The sequence below is a fragment of the Pristiophorus japonicus genome, chromosome 6, assembly GCF_044704955.1.
Source record: "Pristiophorus japonicus isolate sPriJap1 chromosome 6, sPriJap1.hap1, whole genome shotgun sequence".
Taxonomy (NCBI): Eukaryota; Metazoa; Chordata; class Chondrichthyes; family Pristiophoridae; genus Pristiophorus; species Pristiophorus japonicus.
This window is the reverse complement of record NC_091982.1, coordinates 65,785,135-65,812,043: the sequence shown is the minus strand read 5'-3', so window position 1 is coordinate 65,812,043 and position 26,909 is coordinate 65,785,135. Positions and strand designations below refer to the sequence as shown.

At 43.6% G+C, this 26,909-nt stretch overlaps 2 protein-coding genes and 1 long non-coding RNA gene across 7 annotated transcripts in view; 1 reads left to right on the top strand and 2 right to left on the bottom strand.

Moving 5' to 3' along the window:
• Positions 1 to 962, bottom strand: part of mcf2a (MCF.2 cell line derived transforming sequence a) — a 199,988-nt gene extending 199,026 nt beyond the window's left edge. For all 4 annotated transcript variants that reach the window (XM_070882895.1, XM_070882893.1, XM_070882896.1 and 1 more), the window contains exon 1: positions 455 to 962. In XM_070882895.1, coding sequence (XP_070738996.1) covers positions 455 to 674 — 220 coding nt within the window. In that variant the 5' untranslated portion in view covers positions 675 to 962. The remainder of the gene's footprint in view (positions 1 to 454) is intronic.
• A 157-nt stretch (positions 963 to 1,119) lies between these two features.
• Positions 1,120 to 18,103, top strand: LOC139265675 (uncharacterized). Its single transcript, XR_011593601.1, has 2 exons — positions 1,120 to 1,293; positions 17,710 to 18,103. It is a non-coding gene; the product is annotated as an uncharacterized lncRNA (long non-coding RNA).
• A 655-nt stretch (positions 18,104 to 18,758) lies between these two features.
• atp11c (ATPase phospholipid transporting 11C) overlaps positions 18,759 to 26,909 on the bottom strand; it is a 169,999-nt gene continuing 161,848 nt past the window's right edge. For both annotated transcript variants that reach the window (XM_070882889.1, XM_070882887.1), the window contains exon 30: positions 18,759 to 19,889. The gene's annotated coding sequence lies outside the window, so the exon portion shown is untranslated. The remainder of the gene's footprint in view (positions 19,890 to 26,909) is intronic.

Below are 26,909 nucleotides of genomic sequence, written 5' to 3'. Positions count from 1 at the left end.
GTTGTAATTAAATCTGTTTATTTAGCTGAATTGGCAAAATCTTGTCAAAGAATTGTGATGACATTACAGGCCAGTGAAGAATAAACAATGACTCTAGCTCGGACTTCTGGATCAATAATTAGATGTTAGCAATTTGTTTTTAAAAAAATCATTGTTTATATATTTTATTGCGGATAATTTGCCTGTTTTTATGTTGTTGAATAAAATTATACTTTCAACCGTGCATTATTCAGTGAGACCAGATTACATATTCATAAGCAGACTTGCCACATCTGAATATCAAATGAGTTGTTTATTTTGTTAACAATAAATGATGGAGTGCATGCTGCCACACATCACAAGTACAATGTCACACCTGTACGCAATTTTAAAAAGGTCAGAAACTTAAGTGATGCTGACTTGATCATGCCACCAGTAGTCAATCACGAACGGAGAGGCAAACTTTGTCACCTACTTCTCACTGTGGTCTGCAGCAGTACACAAGCTTCGCAGAGCCGATGGTATCTCTGCATCTCAGCTTCGGAGATCTTCAGCCTTTCCACGCCTGCCATGTCGAGACAAGAGTTATTCTTGAAGTCTGCAGAATCTGCCTTCCTGCTGCTCCCACTGCCACACACACACACACACACACACACACACTGTCCTCTGGAACAGCTTCGTTCAACTCTCTGCATTCAACCCACCGCCTGAAATAAAGTAGGCTTCTTCATCTCAGAGCCGGAGCCGGGCTCAGTGGAGGTGTAGCAATATTGCAGCCAGCTTCAACACACACACACACACACACACACACACACACAAAATAACACTCACAGCAGTAAAAGCTTTTGACGAGTTCCCATGACTATACGTGGCACAAAAAAGCCCCAAGCATCAGATGGGTTGAAAGAGCAGCCCTCTGTCCCGCAGCCCTTTCCAGAACACAGCTGCAGCAGTGTGACAGTCTGCCTTCACTGCGCACTGCACTCAATCAGATCAGATCAGCACATGACCATTATTTGCGAGCACTAAGCTGGCCCTCAGCTCCGTCAGTTGCTACAGTTCTGAGATTCAGCTTTGCACCTGGCTATCAATATTGTGACACGCTGTTTGTCTGGCTCCACCTTCAAGTCGCCCCTCCTTAATTTGTTTTTCTCTCTCCTCTTTCAATGTAATATTATCAACGGCGATCAAATAGCAGGAGGGACATGCAACGTGCAAATATTATGAACTATTGTCACCAACTGTGCCCCTAGTTCACAACGCACTTATGAAGATGAACACACAGCAATTAACTTCTGACTCAGGCTCGTAAAGGTACAATTCGCCATATGGCCCAAGGGCTTTCGTCATAGAAAATATCTTCTGGTCATGTTAAATATTTACAAATTGCTCCATGGAGTTAGGGTGCGCCAATTGTAACAGCCCGAAATAATGCAATGTTAATTTATACTGTCATCCAGCTGAACAAAACCAAGCTTCTTTAAACGGATGCATGAATTGGAATACTAAATCAATAGCACTAAAAAAAAGATTGATCATTATCACAGTGCTGTTTGTGGGAGTTTGCTGTGCGCAGATTTGCTGCCATGTTTTGTACATTACAACAGAGACTTCACTTCAAAAAGTTGGCTGTTAAACGCTTTGAGACAACCGGTGGTCGTATAACGCCTTTATAGCATCCCAAGGCGTTTCACAAGAGTGTTATGAGACAAAACAGTTTGATACCGAGCCGCATAAGGAGAAATTAGGATAGGTTACCAAAAGCTTGGTCAAAAAGGTAGGTTTTAAGGAGGAAAGAGGCCGAGAGGTTTAGGGAGGGAGTTCCAGAGCTTGTGGCCTAACCAACAGAAGGCACGGCCACCCATGATTGAATGATTATAATCAAGGATGCTCAAAAGGGCAGAATTAGAGGAACGCAGACATCTTGGGGGGGTTTGAGGGCTGGAGGAGATTACAGAGATAGGGAGGGGCGAGGCCATGGAGGGATTTGAAAACAAGTATGAGAATTTTGAAAGTGAGGAGTTGCTTAACTGGGAGCCCATGCAGGTCAGCGAGCACAGGGGGTGATGGGTGAGTGGGACTCGGTGTGCGAAATGCAAGTCTTTCTCTGAATGTGGCCTCAGAACATCTCTCTCACTTTAGCACGAGTTTTCATTCAAAAGCACGATGGTATTCAGGTCTTCGCTAATTTGTGGTGCTGGTGATTGAACTATTTCTAACAATACTGAACTATTACAGAAATGATCAAGCTAATACTGTACCAGGCACACCTTGACAAACAGGACAGAGACACCTACCTACAGTCAATAGATACGCAGAAAAAAGCCCACAGGGTGTTTTTTAAAAGCAAAAATGCAACCCATGCTGATGGCAACAGATAGTAAAAGCTTTTATCGATATATAAAAAGGAAAAGAGTGACTAAAGTAAATGTTGGTCCTTTAGAAGATGAGAAGGAGGATTTAGTAATGGGAAATGTGGAAATGGCTGAGACCTTAAACAATTATTTTGCTTCGGTCTTCACAGTGGAAGACACAAAAACCATGCCAAAAAATTGCTGGTCACGGGAATGTGGGAAGGGAGGACCTTGAGGCAATCACTATCACTAGGGAGGTAGTGCTGGACAGGCTAATGGGACTCAAGGTAGACAAGACCCTGGTCCTGATGAAATGCATCCCAGGGTATTAAAAGAGATGGCGGAAGTTATAGCAGATGCATTCGTTATATTCTACCAAAATTCTCTGGACTCTGAGGAGGTACCAGTGGATTGGAAAGCAGCTAATGTAACACCTCTGTTTAAAAAAGGGGGCAGACAAAAGGCAGGTAACTATAGGCCGGTTAGTTTAACATCTGTAGTGGGGAAAATGCTTGAAGCTATCATTAAGGAAGAAATAGCGGGACATCTAGATAGGAATAGTGCAATCAAGCAGACGCAGCATGGATTCATGAAGGGGAAATCATGTTTAACTAATTTACTGGAATTCTTTGAGGATATAACGAGCATGGTGGATAGAGGTGTACCGATGGATGTGGTGTACTTAGATTTCCAAAAGGCATTCGATAAGGTGCCACGCAAAAGGTTACTGCAGAAGATAAAGGTACGCGGAGTCAGCGGAAATGTATTAGCATGGATAGAGAATTGGCTGGCGAACAGAAAGCAGAGAGTTGGGATAAATGGGTCCTTTTCCGGTTGGAAATCGGTGGTTAGTGGTGTGCCACAGGGATCGGTGCTGGGACCACAACTGTTTACAATATACATAGATGACCTGGAGGAGGGGACAGAGTGTAGTGTAACAAAATTTGCAGATGACACAAAGATTAGTGGGGAAGTGGGTTGTGTAGAGGATACAGAGAGGCTGCAAAGAGATTTAGATAGGTGAAGCGAATGGGCTAAGGTTTGGCAGATGGAATACAATGTCAGAAAATGTGAGATCATCCACCTTGGAAAAAAAACAGTAAAAGGGAATATTATTTGAATGGGGAGAAATTACAATATGCTGCGGTGCAGAGGGACCTGGGGGTCTTTGTGCATGAATCCCAAAAAGTTAGTTTGCAGGTACAGCAGGTAATCAGGAAGGCAAATGGAATGTTGGCCTTCATTGCAAGAGGGATGGAGTACAAAAGCAGGGAGGTCCTGCTGCAACTGTACAGGGTATTGGTGAGGCCGCACCTGGAGTACTGCGTGCAGTTTTGGTCACCTTACTTAAGAAAGGATATACTAGCTTTGGAGGGGGTACAGAGACGATTCACTAGGCTGATTCCGGAGATGAGGGGGTTACCTTATGATGATAGATTGAGTAGACTGGGTCTTTACTCGTTGGAGTTCAGAAGGATGAGGGGTGATCTCATTGAAACATTTAAAATAATGAAAGGGATAGACAAGATAGAGGCAGAGAGGTTGTTTCCACTAGTCGGGGAAACTAGAACTAGGGGGCACAGCCTCAAAATATGGGGGAGCCAATTTAAAACCGAGTTGAGAAGGAATTTCTTCTCCCAGAGGGTTGTGAATCTGTGGAATTCTCTGCCCAGGGAAGCAGTTGAGGCTAGCTCATTGAATATGTTCAAATCACAGATAGATACATTTTTAACCAATAAGGGAATTCAGGGTTATGGGGAGCGGGCGTGTAAGTGGAGCTGAGTCCACGGCCAGATCAGCCATGATCTTTTTGAATGGCGGAGCAGGCTCGAGGGGCTAGATGGACTACTCCTGTTCCTAATTCTTATGTTCTTATGTTCATTTGAGCTCAACATCCAAACATTAATCTGGGTGAAGTGCACACCAATTATTGCAGGTGAACTACGAAACACGTTTCTTTAATGTCAAGTTTCTAAATTTTAAGAATCTTTAAAAAATGCATTTCACTATGTAATATTAGCAGACACGCGGTGGCCTGTCCCTTTAAAACCCTTGATCAAGTACTTGCTTAGGTCTACATCGGCCAACCCAGGTAATTGCAGTTGTAACACCATGAAAATTTCTGACTCCAGGTCAGAAGAACTTATCTCGAGTGGGTTCAAATCGCACTCCAGAGACTTACACACAAAATCTAAGCTGACACTTCCAGTGCAGCACTGAAGGAGCACTGCATGTCGGAGGGGCAGTACTGAGGGAGTGCTGCACTGTCGGAGGGGCAGTATTGAGGGAGTGCTGCAATGTCAGAGGGGCAGTACTGAGGGCGTGCTGCACTGTCGGAGGGACAGTACTGAGGGAATACTGCACTGTCTGAGGGGCAGTACTAAGGAGCACTGCTCTGTTGGAGGGCAGTACTGAGGGAGTGCTGCACTGTCGGATGGGCAGGACTGAGCGAGTGCTGCACTGTCGGAGGGCAGTACTGAGGGAGAGCTGCACTGTCGGATGGGCAGGACTGAGCGAGTGCTGCACTGTCGGAGGGGCAGTATTGAGGGAGTGCTGTACTGTCAGAGGGGAAGCTCTGAGGGAGCGCTGCACTGTTGGAGGGGCAGCACTGAGGGAGTGCTGCACTGTCAGAGGGGCAGTACTGAGGGCGTGCTGCACTGTCGGAGGGACAGTACTGAGGGAGTGCTGCTCTATTGGAGGGACAGTACTGAGGGAGTGCTGCACTGTCGGAGGGGCAGTACTGAGGGAGTGCTGCACTGTCAGAGGGGCAGTACTGAGGGTATGCTGCACTGTTGGAGGGACAGTACAGAGGGAGTGCTGCACTGTCGGAGGGGCAGTACTGAGGGAGTGCTGCTCTGTTGGAGGGGCAGGACTGAGCGAGTGCTGCACTGTCGGAGGGGCAGTACTGAGCGAGTGCTGCACTGTCGGAGGGGCAGTACTGAGGTTGTGCTGCACTGTTGGAGGGACAGTACTGAGGGAGTGCTGCACTGTCGGAGGGGCAGTATTAAGGGAGTGCTGCACTGTCGGAGGGGCAGCTCTGAGGGAGCGCTGCACTGTCGGAGGGGCAGTACTGAGGGAGCGCTGCACTGTCGGCGGGGTAGTATTGAGGGAGTGCTGCTCTGTTGGAAGGGCAGTGCTGAGCGAGTGCTGCACTGTCGGAGGGGCAGTACTAAGGGAGTGCTGCACTGTTGGAGGTACCATTTTTCAGATGATATGTTAAGCTGACGTCCCGTCTGCTCTCTCAGGTGGACGTAAGTGATCCCACGCCAATATTTCAAAGAAGAGCAGGGGAGTTATCTCTGGTGTCCTGGAACCAATATTCAACCCTCAACCAACATCACCAAAACAGATTATCTGGTCATTATCTCATTGATGTTTGTGGGAGCTTACTGTGCAGAAATTGGCTGCCGCATTTCTCACATTACATCAGTGATTACACTCCATAAGTACATCATTGGCTGTACAGCACTTTAGGACTTCCTGAGGTCGTGAGTGGCACTGTAGGAATGAAAGTTAATTCTCTCAATGTTCAAAAAAATGCACCAGCTGAATTTTGAACGTAACTAATTAGCTCACCTGTCATTTGTAGATAGTTAGAAAATGTCAATTATATTTTTCTTTCATCTGTGAGATTCAGGTTTCGGACAACGATAGGAGACATAGGCACACAAGTAGTTTCTTTCTTTTCTTTTAAAAGTTGAATTTTCAAAGTAAACAAAGAAACCGGAAATGGAGGGGAGGAAGGAAATTGGTTCAGGGTGAGGAAGCCTTTGATCTTTTGCCACTCACCCTTGGGGTGGGGCTAGAAAGGAGTAGATGGATTGTTTATTTATTCATTAATGGGACGTCGCTGATAAGACCGGCATTTATTGTCCATCCCTAATTGCCCCTTGAGAAGGTGGTGGTGAGCCGCCTTCTTGAACCGCTGCAGTCCGTGTGGTGAAGGTGCTCCCACAGTGCTGTTAGCGAGGGAGATCCACGATTTTGTCCCAGTGACGATGAAGGAACAGCCGATATATTTCCAAGTCTGCATGGTATGTGTCTTGGAGGTGGTGGTGTTCCCATGCGCCTGCTTCCTTGTCCTTCTAGGTGGTAGAGGTCGCGGGTTTGGGAGGTGCTGCCGAAGAAGCCTTGGCGAGTTGCTGCAGTGCATCTTGTAAATGGTACACACTGCAGCCACGGTGCGCTGATGAAGCACACTGCTTTGTCCTGGATGGTTTCAGGCTTCTTGAGTGTTGCTGGAGCTGCACTCGTCCAGGCAAGTTTTAGATGATTTTGGGGAGTTGGGAGGTGAGTCGCTTAGAGGGATAATCAAAAAATTGCTGCCGATCCACAGAAAGATATTGGGAGGGGTGATCAAAGTCTTAGTCCAAGAGGTGAGTTTTAAGGAGGAGAGGTGGATGGATTGAGGTAGGGAATTCCTGAATGTGAGGCCTAGACAGCAGAAAGATCAGCCATCAATGGTGGGGTGAAGAAGGGGGATTGCATAAGAGGCCAGAAACTGAGAGTTTGGGTTGGAAGGTGGGGGGGGGGGGGGGGAGGGTTTATTGGGCTGCAGGAGGTTCCAGTGACGGGGAGGGAGGAGGCTATGATGAGATTTAAACACATGTGGTTGAGAATTTTAAATTTGAGGCGTTTGGTTCCTGGTAACACTCCCATGTGGCACAGTGAGACGATGAGTGAACTGGTGCAAGATGGGAGCAAGGAGGCGGGAGTGATTGGGTAAAAAATGGGAAAGTAGTTACTGAGAGCCACATGGGAGGACAGACGCACCACCTTAAGCGTCCTCGACCAGGCCAACATCTCCAGCATCGAAGCACTTGATCAGCTCCGCTGGGCAGGCCACATTGTCCGCATGCCTGACACAAGACTCCCAAAGCAAGTGCTCTACTCGGAACTCCTAAATGGCAAGCGAGCCCAAGGTGGGCAGAAGAAACGTTACAAGGGCACCCTCAAAACTTCCCTGATAAAAATGCAACATCCCCACCGACACCTGGGAGTATCTGGCCAAAGACCGTCCTAATTGCAGGAAGTGCATCCGGGAGGGCGCTGAGCACCTCGAATCTCATCGCCAAGAGCATGCTGAAGCCAAGCGCAGGCAGCGGAAGGAGCGTGCGGCAAACCAGACTCCCCACCCACCTCTTCCCTGAACCACTGTCTGTCCCACCTGTGACAGAGACTGTAATTCCCATATTGGACTGTACAGTCACCTGAGAACTAACTTTTAGAGTGGAAGCAAGTCTTCCTCGATCCCGAGGGATGGCTTATGATGATGATGATGATATTTCCCACAATCCCAGCCCCAAAATGCTATAGGCAGCCTTTCCTGGGGCTCCTTTCCCCGCTGCACACCTCCCACCCGAAAGGAAAGAATTCAGGGAGAGGATAGACAGAAGTAAAGAGCGCTACTGCGCGAGAAGAGCGAAGACAGAAAGAGTGAACGGACATCAGACAGGGAGGTGAGTGACCATGTTCTCTGAACTGCGTGCAATGTCATGGCTGATCAACTATTGATCAACTATTGATCGACTACTGTGAGCACATCTAGCTGGTGCACACCTGTTGCACCCCCACTTCACATTTTGTTGATACAATACAATAATTTTTTAAACCGCCTTGACTCCAGAGACGAGTGTTCCACCACTGAGCCACGGCTGAGAAAAGGACACACTCTCACTCCTCAGTCTAATACACTTTCTAATGTTTACAGGAAACAAAAGCTGCAGCAGGTGTGTGACAGGAACACTGGTTTCAATTTCACTCAGGCAGACTTTTATAAAATATTAAGGGAATCGAGGGATTATGGGGATCGGGCGGGAAAGTGGAGTTGAGGTAGAAGATCAGCCATGATCTTATTGAATGGCGGAGCAGGCTCGAAGGGCCGAATGGCCTACTCCTGCTCCTAATTCTTATATTCTTATGCACTTAAAACAACACGAAATTTTATTTCAATAAAGCTGCTGAAATTTGCCCTTCATTTTTCAAAAGTCAAAGCCCAAGCTCTTGGGAGAGGTCGAGGCCTTCCAGTTGAAACCTTAATGAAGACATTAAAAGACAACTCAATGGATCGGTTTGATCATAAATAATTGTTTGACTTTTTTAAAAACTATGTTTAAACCCTTATTTTGAACATGGATGTCATGGTACATCAGTCATGGAAAGTTGGCATGCAGGTATAGTAGGCGGTGAAGAATGCAAATGGTATGTTGGTCTTCATAGCTATGGGATTTGAGTATAGGAGCAGGGAGGTCTTACTGCAGTTGTACAGGGCCTTGGTGAGGCCTCACCTGGAATATTGTGTTCAGTTTTGGTCTCCTAATCTGAGGAAGGATGTTCTTGCTATTGAGGGAGTACAGCGGAGGTTCACTAGATTGATTCCCGGGATGGCAGGACTGACATATGAGGAGAGACTGGATCGACTGGGCCTGTATTCACTGGAGTTTAAAAGAATGAGAGGGGATTTCATAGAAACATATAAAATTCTGATGGAACCGAACAGGTTAGATGCAGGAAGAATGTTCCCGATGTTGGGAAAGTCCAAAACCAGGGGTCACGGTCCAAGGATAAGGGGTAAGCCATTTAGGACCGAGATGAGGAGAAACTTCTTCACTCAGAGTTGTTAACCTGTGGAATTCTCTACCGCAGAGAATAGTTGATGCCAGTTCATTAGATATATTCAAGAGGGAGTTGGATATGGCCCTTACGGCTAAAGGGATCAAGGGGTAATGAGAGAAAGCAGGAATCGGGTACTGAGGTGAATGATCAGCCATGATCTTATTGAATAGTGGTGCAGGCTTGAAGGGCTGAATGGCTTACTCCTGCACTTATTTTCTATGGGCTAGACTTTCCACTTTCAGGCTAAGGCCGAAAAAAATGGGCCTTGTTCCAGCGATGTCAAATGGGCGATGTCATTTCTCGGCGATCGCCCAAAGAAAACGGAAGTGAATGAAAAAAAAAGCGCTTCACTAGCAACGCATTACTGCACATGTGCAGGTTGACTTTTTTTTCAGGTTGATGCTTCTTCCCACGTTTTGAGAGGTCAAGGGTCTTCACACATGCTCAGAAGCTCTGGGTGGGTCTGGGAGAGAGAGAGAGAGGAGAAAGGAAGCAGCTCAGAAAGTCTTATCCAAATTACAGATAAATTTAAAGAATGGAGGGAGGTGCAGGAAAGAGAAGGGCCAAACCCTTCAGCGAAGAGGCAAATAAGGCCCTCGTAAATGCTGTCAGCTCCAGGTGGGAGGATCTGACACGGGGTGGGCAGGGGAAACCTCCACCCCGTGCATATCGCAGGAATTGGTCCGAAATAGCCGATGTAGTCACATCGGCCTCCAATGAAACCAGTGGCGCAAATGGTGGAACAGCCTACTGGCAGCTGCGAGAGTAGTTGAAATTTATATTTATGTATTATTTAATGATCTAAATAGTAACTAGAATCTGCAATGTTATTGGGTTACATTTAAACATAACTAAATTTTACGCAACCCAGCATAAAGTTAAATGTTCACTTGTTCACTTGTTATCATTACTTAACTGTTCCCTTTCCATTCTTTCTGAAATGGTCACTTGTTGCCATCACTGAAATGGTCACTTGTTATCATCACTGAAATGGTCACTTGTTATCATGACTGAAATGGTCATTTGTTATCATGACTGAAATGGTCATTTGTTATCATCACTGAAATGGTCACTTGTTGGCATGACTGAAATGGTCACTTGTTGGCATCACTGAGATGGTCACTTGTTGTCATGACTGAAATGGTCACTTGTTATCATCACTGTAATGGTCACTTGTTGTCATCACTGAAATGGTCACTTGTTGGCATCACTGAGATGGTCACTTGTTGTCATGACTGAAATGGTCACTTGTTATGACTGAAATGGTCAATTGTTATCATAACTGAAATGGTCACTTGTTAGCGTGATTGAAATGGTCACTTGTTATCATTACTTAAATGGCCACTTGTTCTGTAAAATGTTCATTTCTTCTTCTTGTAACGTTTTGAGGATTTTGAGGGAAGGGTGGGTTGGTGCGCGGGGTGAGGGGTTGGAGGGAGGGTGTTGTTCATTAGTTTTTTGTTAATTAAAAAAAAATTTCTACAACTTTTGAACCTTCTCTCTTACTTACATAAGTTTTACAATGTACAGTTCTTCATGCAGATTTGTTTGTTTATTCTGTTTCCCCAACGGAATATCATTAAATAACTTCTCTATGTAAAAGCTATTTAATAAATAATTCCAATATATGCATAAATAAGGTGATAATACCTATTTATATTCCCTGTCCCAAATTTCTGAGTACAATTTGCATCAATTTTACTCTCTAAATAACTCAGAACAATTCTCCACCCTTCCTCAGAGGCTAAAAATGGCATCCGTAGTGCCCATTTCCCTCTCTAAGGCCCTGAAAAAGCAACTATTTTTGAGCACCCATTTGGGCCTTGCATTGGCCCAGCGAAGTGCATGCTAAGTGCTGAAACTTGGGATGGGCCTTGTGTGGGCGGTCATTTGGGCGATCAAAGTGGAAACTTGGGGGCCTATTTTTACGGTGATATTTTAGGCCTAGTTTCCACCTTTTGCTCAAAATGGGCGATAGAGGTCCGTTTTGGGCCATAGATGGGAGATGTGAAGTGGAAAGTCTAGCCCAATGTTTCTATTATACATTTCTTCTACTGAAAAAAAAACATGTGAAAAAAAGTTCAGAGAGCATTTTGCTCGATTTGTGGGAACCCGTTGGCCAGATTGCACACAGCGACAATGGGGAAAAGGTGACACATAAAGTGACAAAAACGTAACAGGAACTGCATGCAGCTGTTGAGAATTCCTGGTCCCGCACCAAGGTGTTGAATCTTGACTGCCTTCGGAAATGGCCCAGCAAGCTGCTCCATTATATTTGTTGGATCACCACCACCTTCTCGAGGGCAATTAGGGGATGGCCAATAAAAGCAAGTGATGCATGCCCACATCCTGAGAATGAATTTTATAAAATGGTCAGAATGATGTCACCGGGTTGCTGTTCTCAATAAGTATCATCATCTGTTCGTGGTGCGATTATCCCATCGGAAAACACGGCAGGAATTTCGTGGGCGACAGACTGGATACCAGGTGTTGTGGGACCCCACGCATTGTCCCTGCGCTAAACAAAAAAGAACACAAGAACATAAGAAATAGGAGCAGGAGTAGGCCATTCGGCTCCTCGAGTCTGCTCTGCCATTTAATACCATCATGGCTGATCTGATCTTGGCCTCAACTCCACTTCCCTGCCCGCTCCCCATAACCCTCGACTCCCCTTCAAAATTCTGAATATCTCAGCCTTGAATATATTCAATGACCCAGCCTCCACAGCTCTCTGGGGTAGAGAATTCCAAACATTCACGACACTCTGAGAGAAGAAATTCCTCATCTCCGTCTTAAATGGGTGACCCCTTATTCTGAAACTATGCCCCCTAGTTCTAGATTCTGCCACTAGAGGAAACATCCTCCCTGCATCTACCATTTCAAGCCCCCCTCAGAATTTTATATGTTTCCATATCACCTCTCATTCTTCTAAACTCCAATGAATATAGACCCAACCTACTCAACCTTTCCTCATAAGACCACCTTCATCGTAGGAATCAACAAAGTGAACTTTCTTTGAACTGTCTCCAAAGCAAGTATATCCTTCCTTAAATATGGAGACCAAAATAGCAGTACTCTAGCTGTGGTCTCACCAACACCCTGTACAGTTGTAGCAAGACTTCCCTATTTTTATATTACATCCCCCTTGCAATAAAGGCCAACATTGCATTTGTCTTCCTGATTGCTTGCTGTACCTGCATGCTAACTTTTTGTGTTTCATGCACAAGAACCCTCAGGTCTCTCTGTACTGCAGCAAATTTGTCAAACATGATTTCCCTTTCATAAAACCATACTGACTCTGCTTGATTGTAATGATGATTTTCTAAATGTCCTGCTACTACTCCCTTAATAATGGATTCCAGCATTTTCCCCAAGTACAGATGTTAGGCTAACTGGTCTATAGTTTCCTGTTTTCTGTCTCCCTCCTTTCTTGAATAGGAACGTTTCATTTGCGGTTTTCCAATCTGCTGGGACTTCTCCAGAATCGAGGGAATTTTGGAAGATTACTATCTCTGCTGCCACTTCTTTTAAGACCTAGGATGTAGGCCATCAGATCCAGGGGAATTGTCAGTCTTTAGTCCCATTAGTTTCCTAGTACATTTTCTCGAGTGATAGTGATTGTTTTCATTTCTTCCCTTACTTTCCCCCCTTGATTATCTACAATTATTGGGATGCTTTTAGTGTCTCCTGTCGTGAAGACAGATACAAAATATTTGTTCAAAGTCTCTGCCATTTCCTTGTTTCCTATTATTAATTCCCCAGTCTCGTCCTCCAAGGAACCAATGTTTATTTTAGCTACGCTCTTCCTTTTTATATACCTGTAGAAGCTCTTTCTGTCTGTTTTTATATTTCTTGTTAGTTTACTCTCATTCTATTCTTTCCCTCTTTATTAATTTTTTTTTAGTCATCCTTTGCTGGTTTCTAAAAATTTCCCAATCTTCTAGGCTACCACTAATCTTCGCAACATTGTATGCCTTGCCTTTCAATTTGATACCATTGTTAACTTCCTTAGATAGCCATGGATGGTTCATCCTTCTCGTAGAGTCTTTGGAGCCGAAATTCAGTCCTGCCGGAAAGCTGGCGAACCAACCTTTTTTTTTTGAAAGAGTTTTTAACCACCATTTCGGAAGAGGTCCCCTCTTTCACAAAATTCACCTCTTTGTCTTTTTTTTGAATCGGCCAGGAAGTGGATCATAAAGGGGGCGGAAGTGCAGTGGTAAGTGCTGGTGAAGGGCGGAAGTGGAGGCAGGACGGATTCTCTGCCGCTGTCACTCAGCAACGGAGCGGGGGTGACGTCATTGCGCGTCTGCGTCACAACGCATCACGCCTCCGTTAAAGGGGAGAGAATTGGCCATCAGTCACGATCGGACACTGGACCACCAGGTAGGGTTTCGGGCGGGACAGCGGCCTGGCATCCAAGAAGGGGTGCCAGACTGCCTGTTGGTGGCCCGGCCGAACCCAGGGGGGCATAATAGTCCGGCCGACATGGAAGTCAGCCGAAAAAAAAATGGCTGCCGCACCATTGGACCCTCACCTTTAATGGCCGCCGCACAGCCAAGGCACAGAGAGAGCATACAAGGTGCACCGACAGAAAAAGCTTTCGGGGGCATCGCTCGGCAGAAATAAGATTTTGCTCGCTAAATATCACGGCAAGTGGGGGGTCCCGGTGGTGCGCGCACTGATGACGCACGCACGGCCGGTCAGCAGCGGCGGGTGGATGTGGGGACCACTAGCAAACCCCACCGCCCGAGCTGAATTTAGCTTGTGGCGGCCATTCAACCAGAAATCAGCGGCCGCTCGACTCCGCTGCATACGGGCCTTATTGGGGAGCTGAATTTCGCCCCCTTTTCTTCTCACTGTAATATATCTTTGTTGAGATTTAAGAAATATCCTCTTAAATGTCTGCCACTGCTTATCTACCGTTTTACCTTTTAATCTATTATCCCAGTCCATTTTAGCCAATTCCATCTTCATACCTTTGTAATTTATTTTAGTTTAAGATACTAGTTTCAGACCCAAGTTTCTCACCCTCAAACTGAATGTAAAATTCTATCATGTTATGATTACTCTTCCCAATAGGATCCTTTGCTATGAGATCCCTAATTAATCCTGTCTCATTACACATAACCAGATCTAAAATAGTCTGCTCTCTGGTTGGTTCCACAATGTATTACTCTAAGAAACCATCCTGGATACACTCTATGAACTCATCCTCAATGCTACCTTTGCCAATTTAATTTGTCCAAAGAAAGATATAAAAGCAGGGAAGTTTTGCTACAGCTATACAGGGTATTGCTGAGGCCACACTTGGAATACTGCGTGCAGTTTTGGTTTCCATATTTACGAAAGGATATACTTATTTGGAGGCAGTTCAGAGAAGGTTCACTAGGTTGATTCCGGGGATGAGGGGGTTGACTTATGAGGAAAGGTTGAGTAGGTTGGGCCTCTACTCACTGGAGTTTAGAAGAATGAGAGATGATCTTATCGAAACATATAAGATTATGAGGGGGCTTGACAAGGTGGATGCAGAGAGGATGTTTCCACTGATGGGGGGAGACTAGAACTAGAGGGCATGATCTTAGAATAAGGGGCCACCCATTTAAAACTGAGATGAGGAGACATTTCTTCTCAGAGCATTGTAAATCTGTGGAATTCTCTGCCTCAGAGAGCTGTGGAAGCTGGGATATTGAATAAATTTAAGACAGAAATAAGACAGTTTCTTAAATGATAAGGGAATAAGGGGTTATGGGGAGCGGGCAGGGAAGTGGAGCAGAGTCCATGATCAGATCAGCCATGATCTTATTGAATGGCGGAGCAGGCTCGAGGGACCGTATGGCCTACTCCTGTTCCTATTTAAGTTCTTATGAAAATCGCCCATGATTATTGCAGTACCTTTCTTACAAGCCCCCGTTATTTCTTAATTTATACTCTGTCCTACAGTGTAGCTACTGTTTGGGGGCCTATCGACTATTCCCACCAGTGACTTTTTTTCCTTACTATTTCTTATCTCCACCCAAACTGATTCTACATCTTGCTCTTCCAAGTCAAGAACATTTCTCACTACTGTACTGATTTCATCCTTTATTAACAGCTACCCCACCTCCTTTTCCTTTCTGCCTATCCTTCCGAAATGTCAAATACCCCTGAATATTCAGTTCCTAGCCTTGGTCACCTTGCAACCATGTCTCTGTAATGGCTATCATATCATAACCATTTATTTATATTTGTGCTGTCAATTCAGCTATCTTGTAACAAATGCTGCGTGCATTCAGATAAAGAGCCTTTAATTTTGTCTTTTTACCATTTTTCCCTACTCTGAACCTATTTGCTGGTGCACGTATGTTTATACGCTCTGTCCCTTCCTGTCACTCTAGTTTTCGTTACCTTTATCACTATCCTGCACAATTGCCTTGTCCTCTCTCTAACTTTTGGGCTTCCATGCACTGCTGGAAGATATATTGCATGAGGTATTCTTTCATGTGCATATCCTTATAACAAACTCGCCCATATTTGGATTGACAGGTGTTCATCGCCACCTTCTCAAGGCAATGAGTGATGGACATAAAATCCCGAGGATCATTTAAAAAATACCCAACCACTTTTGTATTTAAAAAACCCTCATATTCGCTGATCGCCTTTTTCACCTTCATCACGTCAGAGGTGCAATGCAGTCTGTATTCTGTACGAGGTTCCATTAAGGCTGATCTACTCTCGTCTCTGCAGCTTCAGTACTGCAGCATTCTCCAGGGGATTCATTTTCTCAGCATCAGGGGTTCCAGCAATCAGACTTTTAAAGTCATGGCTTCAGCGATTCCAAAATCGGTGCAAACTTTGCAAGATACATTCCAGGATTCCCGAGATCCATACACCAAGCCATAGCACAGCAGAGCCTTCTCAGTCACACAGCTAAGCATTGCAGCAAATTTACTCTGCAACTCAATCGGAGCATCACAATCGTGCAAACAGCTTCCTTTGCGTTTTTCATCCTTTTGCCACTTTGGTTGGAAGGCATTTTGTGTCAACCCCCTAAAACATGGCAATAAAATTAGTGAGATGGGGAGGGATTTGTATTTGTATTTGTATAGCGCCATTCATGACCACCGATGTCCCAAAGCACTTTAAGAGTGTAGTCACTGTTGTAATGTAAGAAACGCGGCAACCAATTTACGCACAAGCAAGCTCCCACACACAGTAATGTGATAACGACCAGATAATCTGTTTTAGTGCTGTTGATTGAGGGAGAAATATTGGCCAAGACACCAGGGATAACTCCCCTGCTCTTCTTTGAAATAGTGCCTTGGGAACTTTTACGTCCACCTGAGCAGACGGGATCTCAGTTTAACGTCTCATCCAAAAGACAACACCTCCTTCAGCACTGCACTGGAGTGTCAGTCTAGATTTTTGACTTGAACCCACAACCATCTGACTCAAGAGGCAAGAGTGCTAACCACTGAACCACAACTGATACCGAAGGAGAGGAGGTACAACAGCAGCACAAATGGGGTAGATGGGGTGCAACCCATCTGCACCAGCTCAGCATCTTTTCTGGGGTATTCTCAGAAGTTTTGCCAGAAATGGGAGCACGTGCCTTTTGCAAACACCTACCGTGCATGGACTTCACCGAAAGTAGTATGGCTGGCAAGATGGCGTCAACAGTTCTGCCTCACGGGATCAGATCCTGCCTGAAATGGGGCTCACATCTGTCCGAACTGCCAGTTTCCCCAATGGCAATCCACCACAGTGCAAGCAATCGGCTTTCAAAAAGCGTCAGCTGAGAATTGGTCATGTAAAAAAAAAATGACAGCCAGTGTTTTAATATAGCAGTGTTTTAATTATCGTTAGTGCTACATTTAAAAAAAAGTAATTCATTGACTGAAGCACCTTGGAATGGTTGTAAAGCACACTATATAAATGCAAGTTTCTTTCTATGCCGCTTGGATAGTCCTTATCCGTGTCAATGGTCACCCTAGCAAGGTGGGAATTGCGGCAGCCACACAGTAAGTGACCCCAACCACAGGATTTGGGACAGATTAGGGCCAAAGGAGACGGGCAGAGATGCATTCTGTTCCACTCCACTTCTCACACCAGACCCAGGAATTCCAGGCTCCGCAACTCTAATTTTACAACAAATTGGAGTGAAACGCTGCATACCCTTAGTCGCAACAAAACTGGGGAGCCAGAATACAATGATGTCATGGGAAGGATATTGGAGCTATGTCAAATGATTCATTATAGTACCACAGAAACGAGAGACTAGTTATCAAGAAAGGTTTGGAACTACTGAGACTCTCAAAATTAGGGCTTGTTCACTGGAACAGAGATGATCAAAGGGAGTGCAAAATCTTTGCACAATTATGAAAGATTTCCTGGAGAGCGCAATTATTGTTTTTAAACTGGTTGACGAACAGAAGACTGGAGATTATAAAAATGAAGGAGGAAGTTGGAAGGTATTTTCCTAACAGAGGGTTATTAGAACATGAAATGATTCCACCACAAGTGGCTATAGAGGCAGGGGCAGTAACATAATTTAAAACAGAAATGAATGACTATTTGAAAAGGAAGAATATACAGACAAAAGGCTTGGAATAGGCAGCTCCAGTTGAAGATCTAGCACGGGCTCAGGGCCAGTTGATTAAATGACCAGCTGTGTTGCAATTTCTACAATTCATATAATGGTGCTTTGAGGCGTAAAGTAAGGATCCATCTGTGGCTTTTTTTGGGTTGTTAATGTTTGTACTCATTTTTTCCCCCCCCCCCACAGAGTGAAGACCCAACTCTTGACTTTGCTGAATCAAAGCTAGGACTGAATCAGCATTGGTGGAGTGAGCTGACTGTTGGCAGTACCTTTAAGCGTTTTTGACAGGGAGGAGGGGCAATAAATATAAATCAGATGATCAGCACACAGTAAGACGATGAGTGCATGACTACTCAATCTGAACATGCCCAAATTGACTAAAGGCAAGCGACATTCCAGCTCAGTTCCAATGTAGGGTTTAATTTAAACGTGCAACAGGAACATTAAAGTCAAATACAATTTTGAAATGACCTGAAGCAAAACAATCCATTTGGTCAGGTGTGTGTTAATTCATTACAGTCAAAATCAGTTCACAATGCAAGAGAGGACGCAGAATAAATTTCCCTCCATCCAAGCATCATACTGGGCCTCGTTATTTGTTTTCTGTCTCTCAGCCACATGCTCATGAGCCAGTTTTGTTAAAAACATAACACAAGAACATCACATGGTTTCAGATAGGGTTGAGTGTATATGTTGTGATACACAAGGTATTGCAATTGTTCGGGACAGGCTCGATGGACCAGAGGGTTGTTACCTGTCCGTCATTGTTCGTATGCAAGAACATAAGAATTAGGAGGAGTAGGCCATACAGCCCCTCGAGCCTGCTCCGCCATTCAATAAGATGGCTGATCCTCGAATTCAACTCCACTTCCCCGCCCAATCCCCATATCCCTCTATCCCCCTAGAGTCCAAAAATCCATCGATCTCAGCCTTGAATATAATCAACGATTCAGCATCCATAGCCCTTCGTAGTCGAGAAGTCCAAAGATTCACAACCCTCTGAGTGAAGAAATTCCTCCTCAACTCAGTCTTAAATGGCCGACTCCTTATCCGGAGACTTTGCCCCTAGATCTCGAGTCTCCAGCCCGGGGAAAACAGCCTCAGCATCTATCCTGTCAATCTGTTACTATGAAAAACTTCGATGTAAAAAGAAATGCTCCCCTTATTCATGATAAAAACAATTAGTAAAATTAAAATGGTACATTTATCGCTGCATGTACAAGATATAAACCAAATATTTCTAAAGAGTATTTGTTTATTCCTGTTTTTCAGGCTTGTACAGAAGCTTCAGTTTTATATACACACATACAAAATGTCAGCATACATATTTATCACAGGCTCTATAGTTCAATCATATCAAGATCTGTATTTTGCAGTTTCTTAACTATATTATGTCTCATACATTCCTATATATTTTTTGAATTTATAAACACGATTAGGTTTCAAGAAAAAAATAAAATATCAACAATGCTGGTTTATATTCATGCTTCAGAAAGTTACCATAGTTTATAGCTCACCTGGTAATTGCTACTTTACTGACTTGCATTATATGGTTTTAAACAACCTGTAAATAGTTCCTCTGAGAGGCAAGGACAAGTAACAGATATCTTCATTGGTTAGCATCAATTGATCATTGGCTTAACATTGAAAAAAACTCGACTTGTTGTATAGATCACCAATTTTAGATCGTGGAACATCCCAAATTGCACCTGGATAGAGTAATAATGTAAAAACTGATGGGGACTGTTGCTTTGTGCATCACTCTAAACTAGATTTATCAAACTGTTTAGTCCACTCAACAGGTAAATAGCTTCCAGTTACACAATTTACAATCGACATAACTCAAATACAGGAACTTGCAATACCTATCGACAAACAATTCTATAATCCCTGATTACTGAAGTGGAGAACAAAAACATAATTGAACAAAGACAATTCAAACTTTAATACATTGATTAGTGAACAATGCTAAATCATTTTCACACGATTACTAAGTTTTTAAAATTTGATGTAGTCACACTACATTACAAAGCCATGGGACAAGGCAAACTCAGTCCACCTATTACATTAAAAGTGCATTCTCAGAACACAGATCACTTTGCAGTTTCTGATCCACTACAGAAACGCTGTTCACCAAAGTAAAATTCATATTCAGATACCCCTCAAAAGTCCATTTCGGGTTAGGTCCAAGGAGAAGTTCAGGGCCTTTAACACCACAGGCACAAGGGTGTATAGAGAGGGGTTTAATGTGTATTCGCCATTTCTTCACAGGTTGATCAACTCACTTCAGATTTTGGGCTTGGACTGAAAGGACCACCTTTAATATATGTCAATGTCAGCAATTCAGGCTCTGCAAATCTTACACTCTGGAAAGGATGCACACAAATGAAAGTAGTTACAGAAATTCAATACAATTTAAAAGTATTACACACTTACACAAGATACCTTATAGCTATGATATCCATACATGAACATGGTAAATGAAGTCACTGGACACAGGTTTCACCTTTATTCTTTGCTCATTCTAAGTAGATAGGGCTGGTCACTGTTTAAAGCAGAGGCATTTCTGAAGCCAAATTAAGCTATTAGGATACTTTTACTCTAGTTGAAAAGAACAATTTTTTAATTTTTAAAGTAAGCGTATAATGTACACTCAATCCTTAGCAGGGTTCTTACCATTTGAGTGACATGGCTAACTCTCCGATAACAATCCATTACAGTGACAGACAATCTACTCCCAATTAGAATTCAAATTTACTTAATTAAAATTGGACAACTTGAATGTAATTAAAAAGAGCTACTGTGCCATTTTAATGCAATTTTTGAATTTGTAGATACCTTGGATTTTTTTTTTTGGGGGGGGGGGCGGGGAGAAGACAGTAAAAAGCTGAATTATCAGTAGACGAATGAAAATATCATGCATCATTGCACCAGAACAAAATTATACAGCAGGTGGAACCCTCTCCCCCACAACCCCCACCCCTTTAGTCACCTCAGTTTACTTGTGCGTTAAACAAGAGCCCTGGCAAGCAGTAGCAGTACAAGACTGCGTCACTCAAAAGTATAATTGTAGTTTGCAGACTACTGGTAGTCTGATTGCAGTTTTTTCTAGAAAAAAGGCGGCCGAGAGGTGATCTGATCGATGTCTTAAAGATAATGAAAGGGTTTAATAGTGTAGAGAAAATGGATCGACTTGTAGGGGATTCAAAAGCTAGGGGCCATAAATATAAAATAGTCACTAATAAATCCAGTAGGGAATTCAGGAGAAAATTCTTTACCCAATGTGTGGTGAGAATGTGGAAGGCGCTACCACAAGTAGTTGAGGCAAATAGCATAGATACACTTAGAATATCATCGTACAGAAGGTGGTCATTTGGCCCATCGTGCCTATGCCAGCTCTTTGAAAGAGCGATCCAATTAGTCCCCTGTTCTTCCCCCATAGCCTGCAAATGATCCCCCTTCAAATATTTATCCAATTCCCATTTGCTAATTATTATTGAATCTGTTTCCATCGCCCTTTTAGGCAGTGCATAGTTTTTTCCACTTCATATTGCCTTTGGTTCTTTTGCCAATTGCCTTAAATCTCTGCCTTCTAGTTACTGATCCTTCTGCCGCTGGAAATAGTCTCTCCTTACTCTATTAAAACCCTTCTCTGATCTGTGGAGAACAAACTCAGTTTCTCCAGTCTCTCCACAGAACTGAAGTCTCTCATCCCTAGTACCATTCTAGTAAACCTCTTCTCAAGTTCTTGACATCCTTCCTAAAATAGTGGAGAACCAAGGGTTTAGCAAGAATGAGGAACTGAAAGACATTAGTGTACTCCAATGGGTAATAGTTTCTCCTTATTTATTCTATTAAAAATAGAATAGTATTAGTTTAAAAAAAAATAGTACCAGAGAAATGAATGGGACTGAAAGCGGATCAATCTCCTGGACCTGATGGCCTACATCCTATGGTTTTGAAAGAGGCGGTTATAGAAATAGTGCATGGGTTGTCATCTTCCAAAATTGTATAGATTCTAGAACGGTTTCCGCAGATTGGAAGGTAACAAATGTAACCCCACTATTTAAGAAAGGAGGGAAGAGAGAAAAACGGGGAACTACAGACCAGTTAGCCTGACATCAGTAGTAGGGAAAATGCTGGAATCTATTATTAAGGACGTGGTAACAGGGCACTTAGAAAATAATAATAGGATTGGGCAGAGTCAACACGGATTTATGAAAGGGAAATCATGTTTAACAAATCTGTTAAAAGTTTGTTGAGGTTGTAACTAGCAGAATAGATAAGGGGGGGGGGGGGGGAAACCAGTGGATGTTGAGTATTTGGATTTTCAGAAGGCATTCAATAAAGTGCCACACAAGAGGCTATTAAACAAAATTAGGGCTCATGGGATTGGGGGTAATATATGAGCATGGATTGAGGATTGGTTAACGGACAGAAAACAGAGAGTAGAAATAAATGGGTCATTTTCAGGTTGGCAGGCTGTAACGAGTGGGGTGCCACAAGGATCAGTGCTTGGGCCTCAGCTAAGTACAATCTATATCAATGATTTGGATGAGGAGACCAAATGTAATATATCCAAGTTTGCTGATGATACAAAGCTAGGTGGGAATGTAAGTTGTGAGGAGGATGAATTGTGAACCTGTGGAATTCTCCACCACAGAAAGTTGTTGAGGCCAGTTCGTTAGATATATTCAAAAGGGAATTAGATGTGGCCCTTACGACTAAAGGGATCAAAGGGTATGGAGAGGAAGCAGGAATGGGGTACTGAAGTTGCATGATCAGCCATGATCATATTGAATGGTGGTGCAGGCTCGAAGGGACGAATGGCCTATTGCTGCACCTATTTTCTATGTTTCTATGATGCAAAGAGGCTTCAAAGGGATAGAGACAGGTTAAGCAAGTGGGCAAGAACTTGACAAATGGAATCTAATGGAGAAATGTGAAGTTATCCACTTTGGTAGGAAAAATAGAAAAAGAATATTTTTTAAAATGGTGAGTGATTGGGAAATGTTGGTGTTTAGAGGGACCTGGGTGTCCTTGCACACAAATCACTGAAAGTTAACATGCAGGTACAGCAAGCAATTAAGAAAGCAAATGGTATGTTGGCCTTTATTACAAGAGGATTTGAGTATGAGTAAAGGGGGTCAAAATTCAGGTGCAACAGAAAGCTGTCACACCTATTGATTTTTGAAGTGGTAATTACCGCTGGAATTCCTGGTACGGTAAGTTGATCCATTTTCAAAGTCCTACAGGAAATGGTTCATAATGGGGCGGGCCTCTAATTTAAAGCCAGGCTGACTGGCTGGTTGGTTGTGGTCTCCGCTGCTGTCAATCAGTGGTGGACTCGTGGTGATGTCACAGCACGTGTGCGTCACCACGCTCTCTCCCCTCCGTTAAAGGGGAGAGATTTGATCAATTTTTAAACTTTGGCCACTGGGCCATCAGGGAGGGTTTTGGCCAGGCTGCCTATTGGTGGCCCGGCCAAAACCAGGAGCAGTAGTGGGCCCTCCCCTTTAAGGGCAACCAGACTGCCGGACCGCACTCAATGAGGAAATGGTGCACCGGCAGAAAAACCTGCTGAGGGCGCCGCATTCAGCTGAAAATGTTATTCCTTTAAATTGGCAGTGCAACTACTTGGGTGGATTGGGGTCCAGGCCGAAAAATCCCTGATCTGAATTTAGGTTGGGTCGGTCTGTTGACCCCAAAGTGGCAGAAATTCAATTTTTGGGAATGGCCGTTGCAAACAGGCATTAACGGGTCTCTTTGAGACCCTGAATTTTGGCCTCAAGATGTCTTACTGCAATCCTGTGAGAACACACCTGGAGCATTGTGTACAGTTTTGGTCTCCTTACCTAAGGAAGGATATACTTGCCATGGAGGGAGTGCAGCAAAGGTTCACCAGACTTATTCCTGGGATGGGGGGGATTATCCTAAGAGGACAGATTGAATAGACTAGGCCTATATTCTCCACAGTTTGTAAGAATGAGAGGTGATCTCACTGAAAGAGAGAATATTCTTACAGGGCCTGACAGCGTAGATGCAGAGAGGATGTTGCCCCTAGCTGGGAAATCTAGAACCAGGGGTCACAGTCTCAGAATAAGGGGTCTGCCATTTAGGACTGAGATGGGGGAACCAGTGGATGTGGTGTATTTGGATATCCATAAGGCATTAGATAAGGTGCCACATAAAAGGTTACTGCACAGATAAGAGCCATCAGGGTTGGGGGTAATATATTAGCATGGATAGAACATAAGAAATAGAAGCAGTAGGCCATTTGACCCCTTGAGCCTGCTCTGCCATTTAATAAGATCATGGCTGCTCTCATTCTTCTGAGCTCCAATGGGTATAGACCCAACCTACTCAACCTATCTTCATAAGTTAACCCCCTCATCTCCGGAATCAACTTAGTGAACCTTCTCTGAACAGCCTCCAATGCAAGTATATCCTTCCTTAAATAAGGAGACCAAAACTGTATGCAGTTCTCTAGGTGTGGCCTCACCAATACTCTGTAATAGGACTTCTCTGCTTTTATACTCTATCCCCCTTGCAATAAAGGCCAACATTCCATTTGCCTTCCCGATTACTTGCTGAACCTGCATACTAACTTTTTGTGTTTCATGCACAAGGACCCCCAGGTCTCTCTGTACTGCAGCACTTTGCAATTTTTCTACATTTAAATTTTAATTTGCTTTTCTATTTTTTCTGCCAAAGTGGATAACCTCACATTTTCCCACATTATACTCTATCTGCCAAACTTTTGCCCACTCACTTAGCCTGTCTATATCCCTTTGCAGATTTTGTGTGTCCTCCTCACAATTTGCTTTCCCACCCATCTTTGTATCATCAGCAAACTTGGCTACATTACACTCGGGCCCTTCATCCAAGTCATTAATATAGATTGTAAATAGTTGAGGCCCCAGCACCGAACCCTGCGGCACCCCACTCGTTACAGTTTGCCAACCGGAAAATGACCCATTTATCCCAATTCTAGTTTTCAGTTAGTTAGCCAATCCTCTATCCATGCTAATATATTACCCCCAACCCCATGAACTTTTATCTTGTGTAGTAACCTTTTATGTGGCATCTTATCAAATGCCTTCTGGAAATCCAAATACACCACATCCACTGGTTCCCCCTTATTCACCCTGCTTGTTACATTTGCAATTTTGTCCAGGAGACCAAAACCTTTCCCTTTCATAAAACCATGCTGACTCTGCTTGATTGAATTATGCTTTTCCAAATGTCCTGCTACTGCTTCCTTAATAATGGACTCCAGCATCTTCCCAACGACAGATTTTAGGTTAACTGGTCTATGGTTTCCTGCTTTCTGTCTGCCTCCTTTTTTAAATAGTGGCGTTACATCTGCGGTTTTCCAATCCTCTGGGACCTCACCAGAATCCATGTAATTTTGTTAGATTGCAAACAATGCATCCACCATCTCTGCAGCCACTTCTTTTAAGACCCTAGGATGCAAGATAAAAGATTGGCTAACTAACAGAAAACAGAGTCGGGATAAATGGGTCATTTTCTGGCTGGCCGGGATTGGTGCTGGGGCCTCAACTATTTACAATCTATATTAATAACTTGGATGAAAGGACGAATGTAATGTAGACAAGTTTGCTGATAATACAAAGATGGGTGGGAAAGCAAGTTGTGAGGAGGACACAAAGAATCTGCAAAGGAATATAGACAGGCTAAGTGAGTGGGCAAAAGTTTGGCAGATAGACTATAATGTGGGAAAGTGTGAGGTTATCCATTTTGACAGGAAAAATAAAAAAGCAAATTATTATTTAAACGAAGAAAAATTGCCAAATGCTGCAGTACAGAGGGACCTGGGGGTCCTTGTGCATGAAACACAAAACGTTAGTATGTAGGTACAGCAAGTAATCAGGAAGGCAAATGGAATGTTGGCCTTTATTGCAAGGGGGATGGAGTATAAAAGCACGGAAGTCCTGTTACAACTGTGCAGGGTATTGCCAAGACCACACCTAGAGTACTGCGTATAGTTTTGGTCTCCTTATTAAGGAGGGATATACTTGCATTGGAGGCAGTTCAGAGAAGGTTCACTAGGTTGGTTCCCAAGATGAAGGGGTTGACTTATGAAGAAAGATTGAGCAGGTTGGGCCTATACTTATTGGAGTTTAGAAGAATGAGGTGTTATTTTATTGATATATATGAGATACTGCAGGGGCTCGACAAAGTAAATGCAGAGGATGTTTCCACTGGGGGGGGGGGGGCGGGTAATCTAGAACCAGGGGGCATTGTTTTAAATTTAAGGAGTCGCCCATTTAGAATTGAGATGAGGAGGAATTTCTTCTCTCAGAGGGTCGTAAATATGTGGAATTCTCTGCCTCAGAGAGCTGTGGAGGCTGGGTCATTGAATATATTTAAGGTGGATAGAGACAGATTTTGGAACGATAAGGGAGTGAAGGTTTATGGGGAGTGGACAGGGAAGTGGATTTGAGCTCAAGATCAGATCAGCCATGATCTTATTAAATGGCAGAGCTGGCTCGAGGGGTCTAATGGCCTACTCCAGCTCTTATTTCTTCGCTCAGAGGGTGGTGAATCTTTGGCATTTTCTACTCCAGAAGGCTGTGGTGGCTCAGTCATTGAGTATATTCCAAGACAGAGATCGCTAGATTTTTGGATATTAAGGGAATGAAGGGATATGGAGATAGTGCAGGCAAGTGGAGTGGAAGTAGAAGATCAGACACGATCTTATTGAATGGCAGAGCAGGCTCGAAGAGTTGAATGGCTCCTGCTCCTAATCTTAAGTTCTTAAAGTGCGGTGCCCACAATAACTCCAGCTGGGGCCTAACCAGTGATTTATAAAGGTTTAGCATAACTTCCTTGCTTTTGTATTCGATGCCTCTATTTATAAAGCCAAGGATCCCACAACAGCCGTTTCAACTTATCCTGCCACCTCACATTTGTGCATGTATACCCCCAGGTCTCTGTTCCTGCACCCCCTTTAATAATGTACCATTTAGTTTATGTCACCTCTCCGCAGTCTTCCTAACAAAATGAATCACTTCACACTTCGTGTGTTTGCTCATCATATACCAGTGTTGTTTCAAGGTTTGTATTTTTAAGTGCAGCAACAGGTATTGTAACAGCATGATACAATATTGATCCTAAACCGTATTTCCAAAATAAAAGAGGCGTTGACTTCATAATTGCTTTACTTTGCTGTAACTAACCTGGTGTGCTAAATTTTAGTTTCTTTTAAGATGTTGCTTTGCAGTATATTTGGGTATGCAAACTTCTTGCCTGCAATGATATTGCACATTCCAATACTTTCCCACACTAAATGACTTCAGGCACATGAACTAACAGACCTGGACAACTGGATAAACAGCATTAATTTACCAAATTAAATAAAT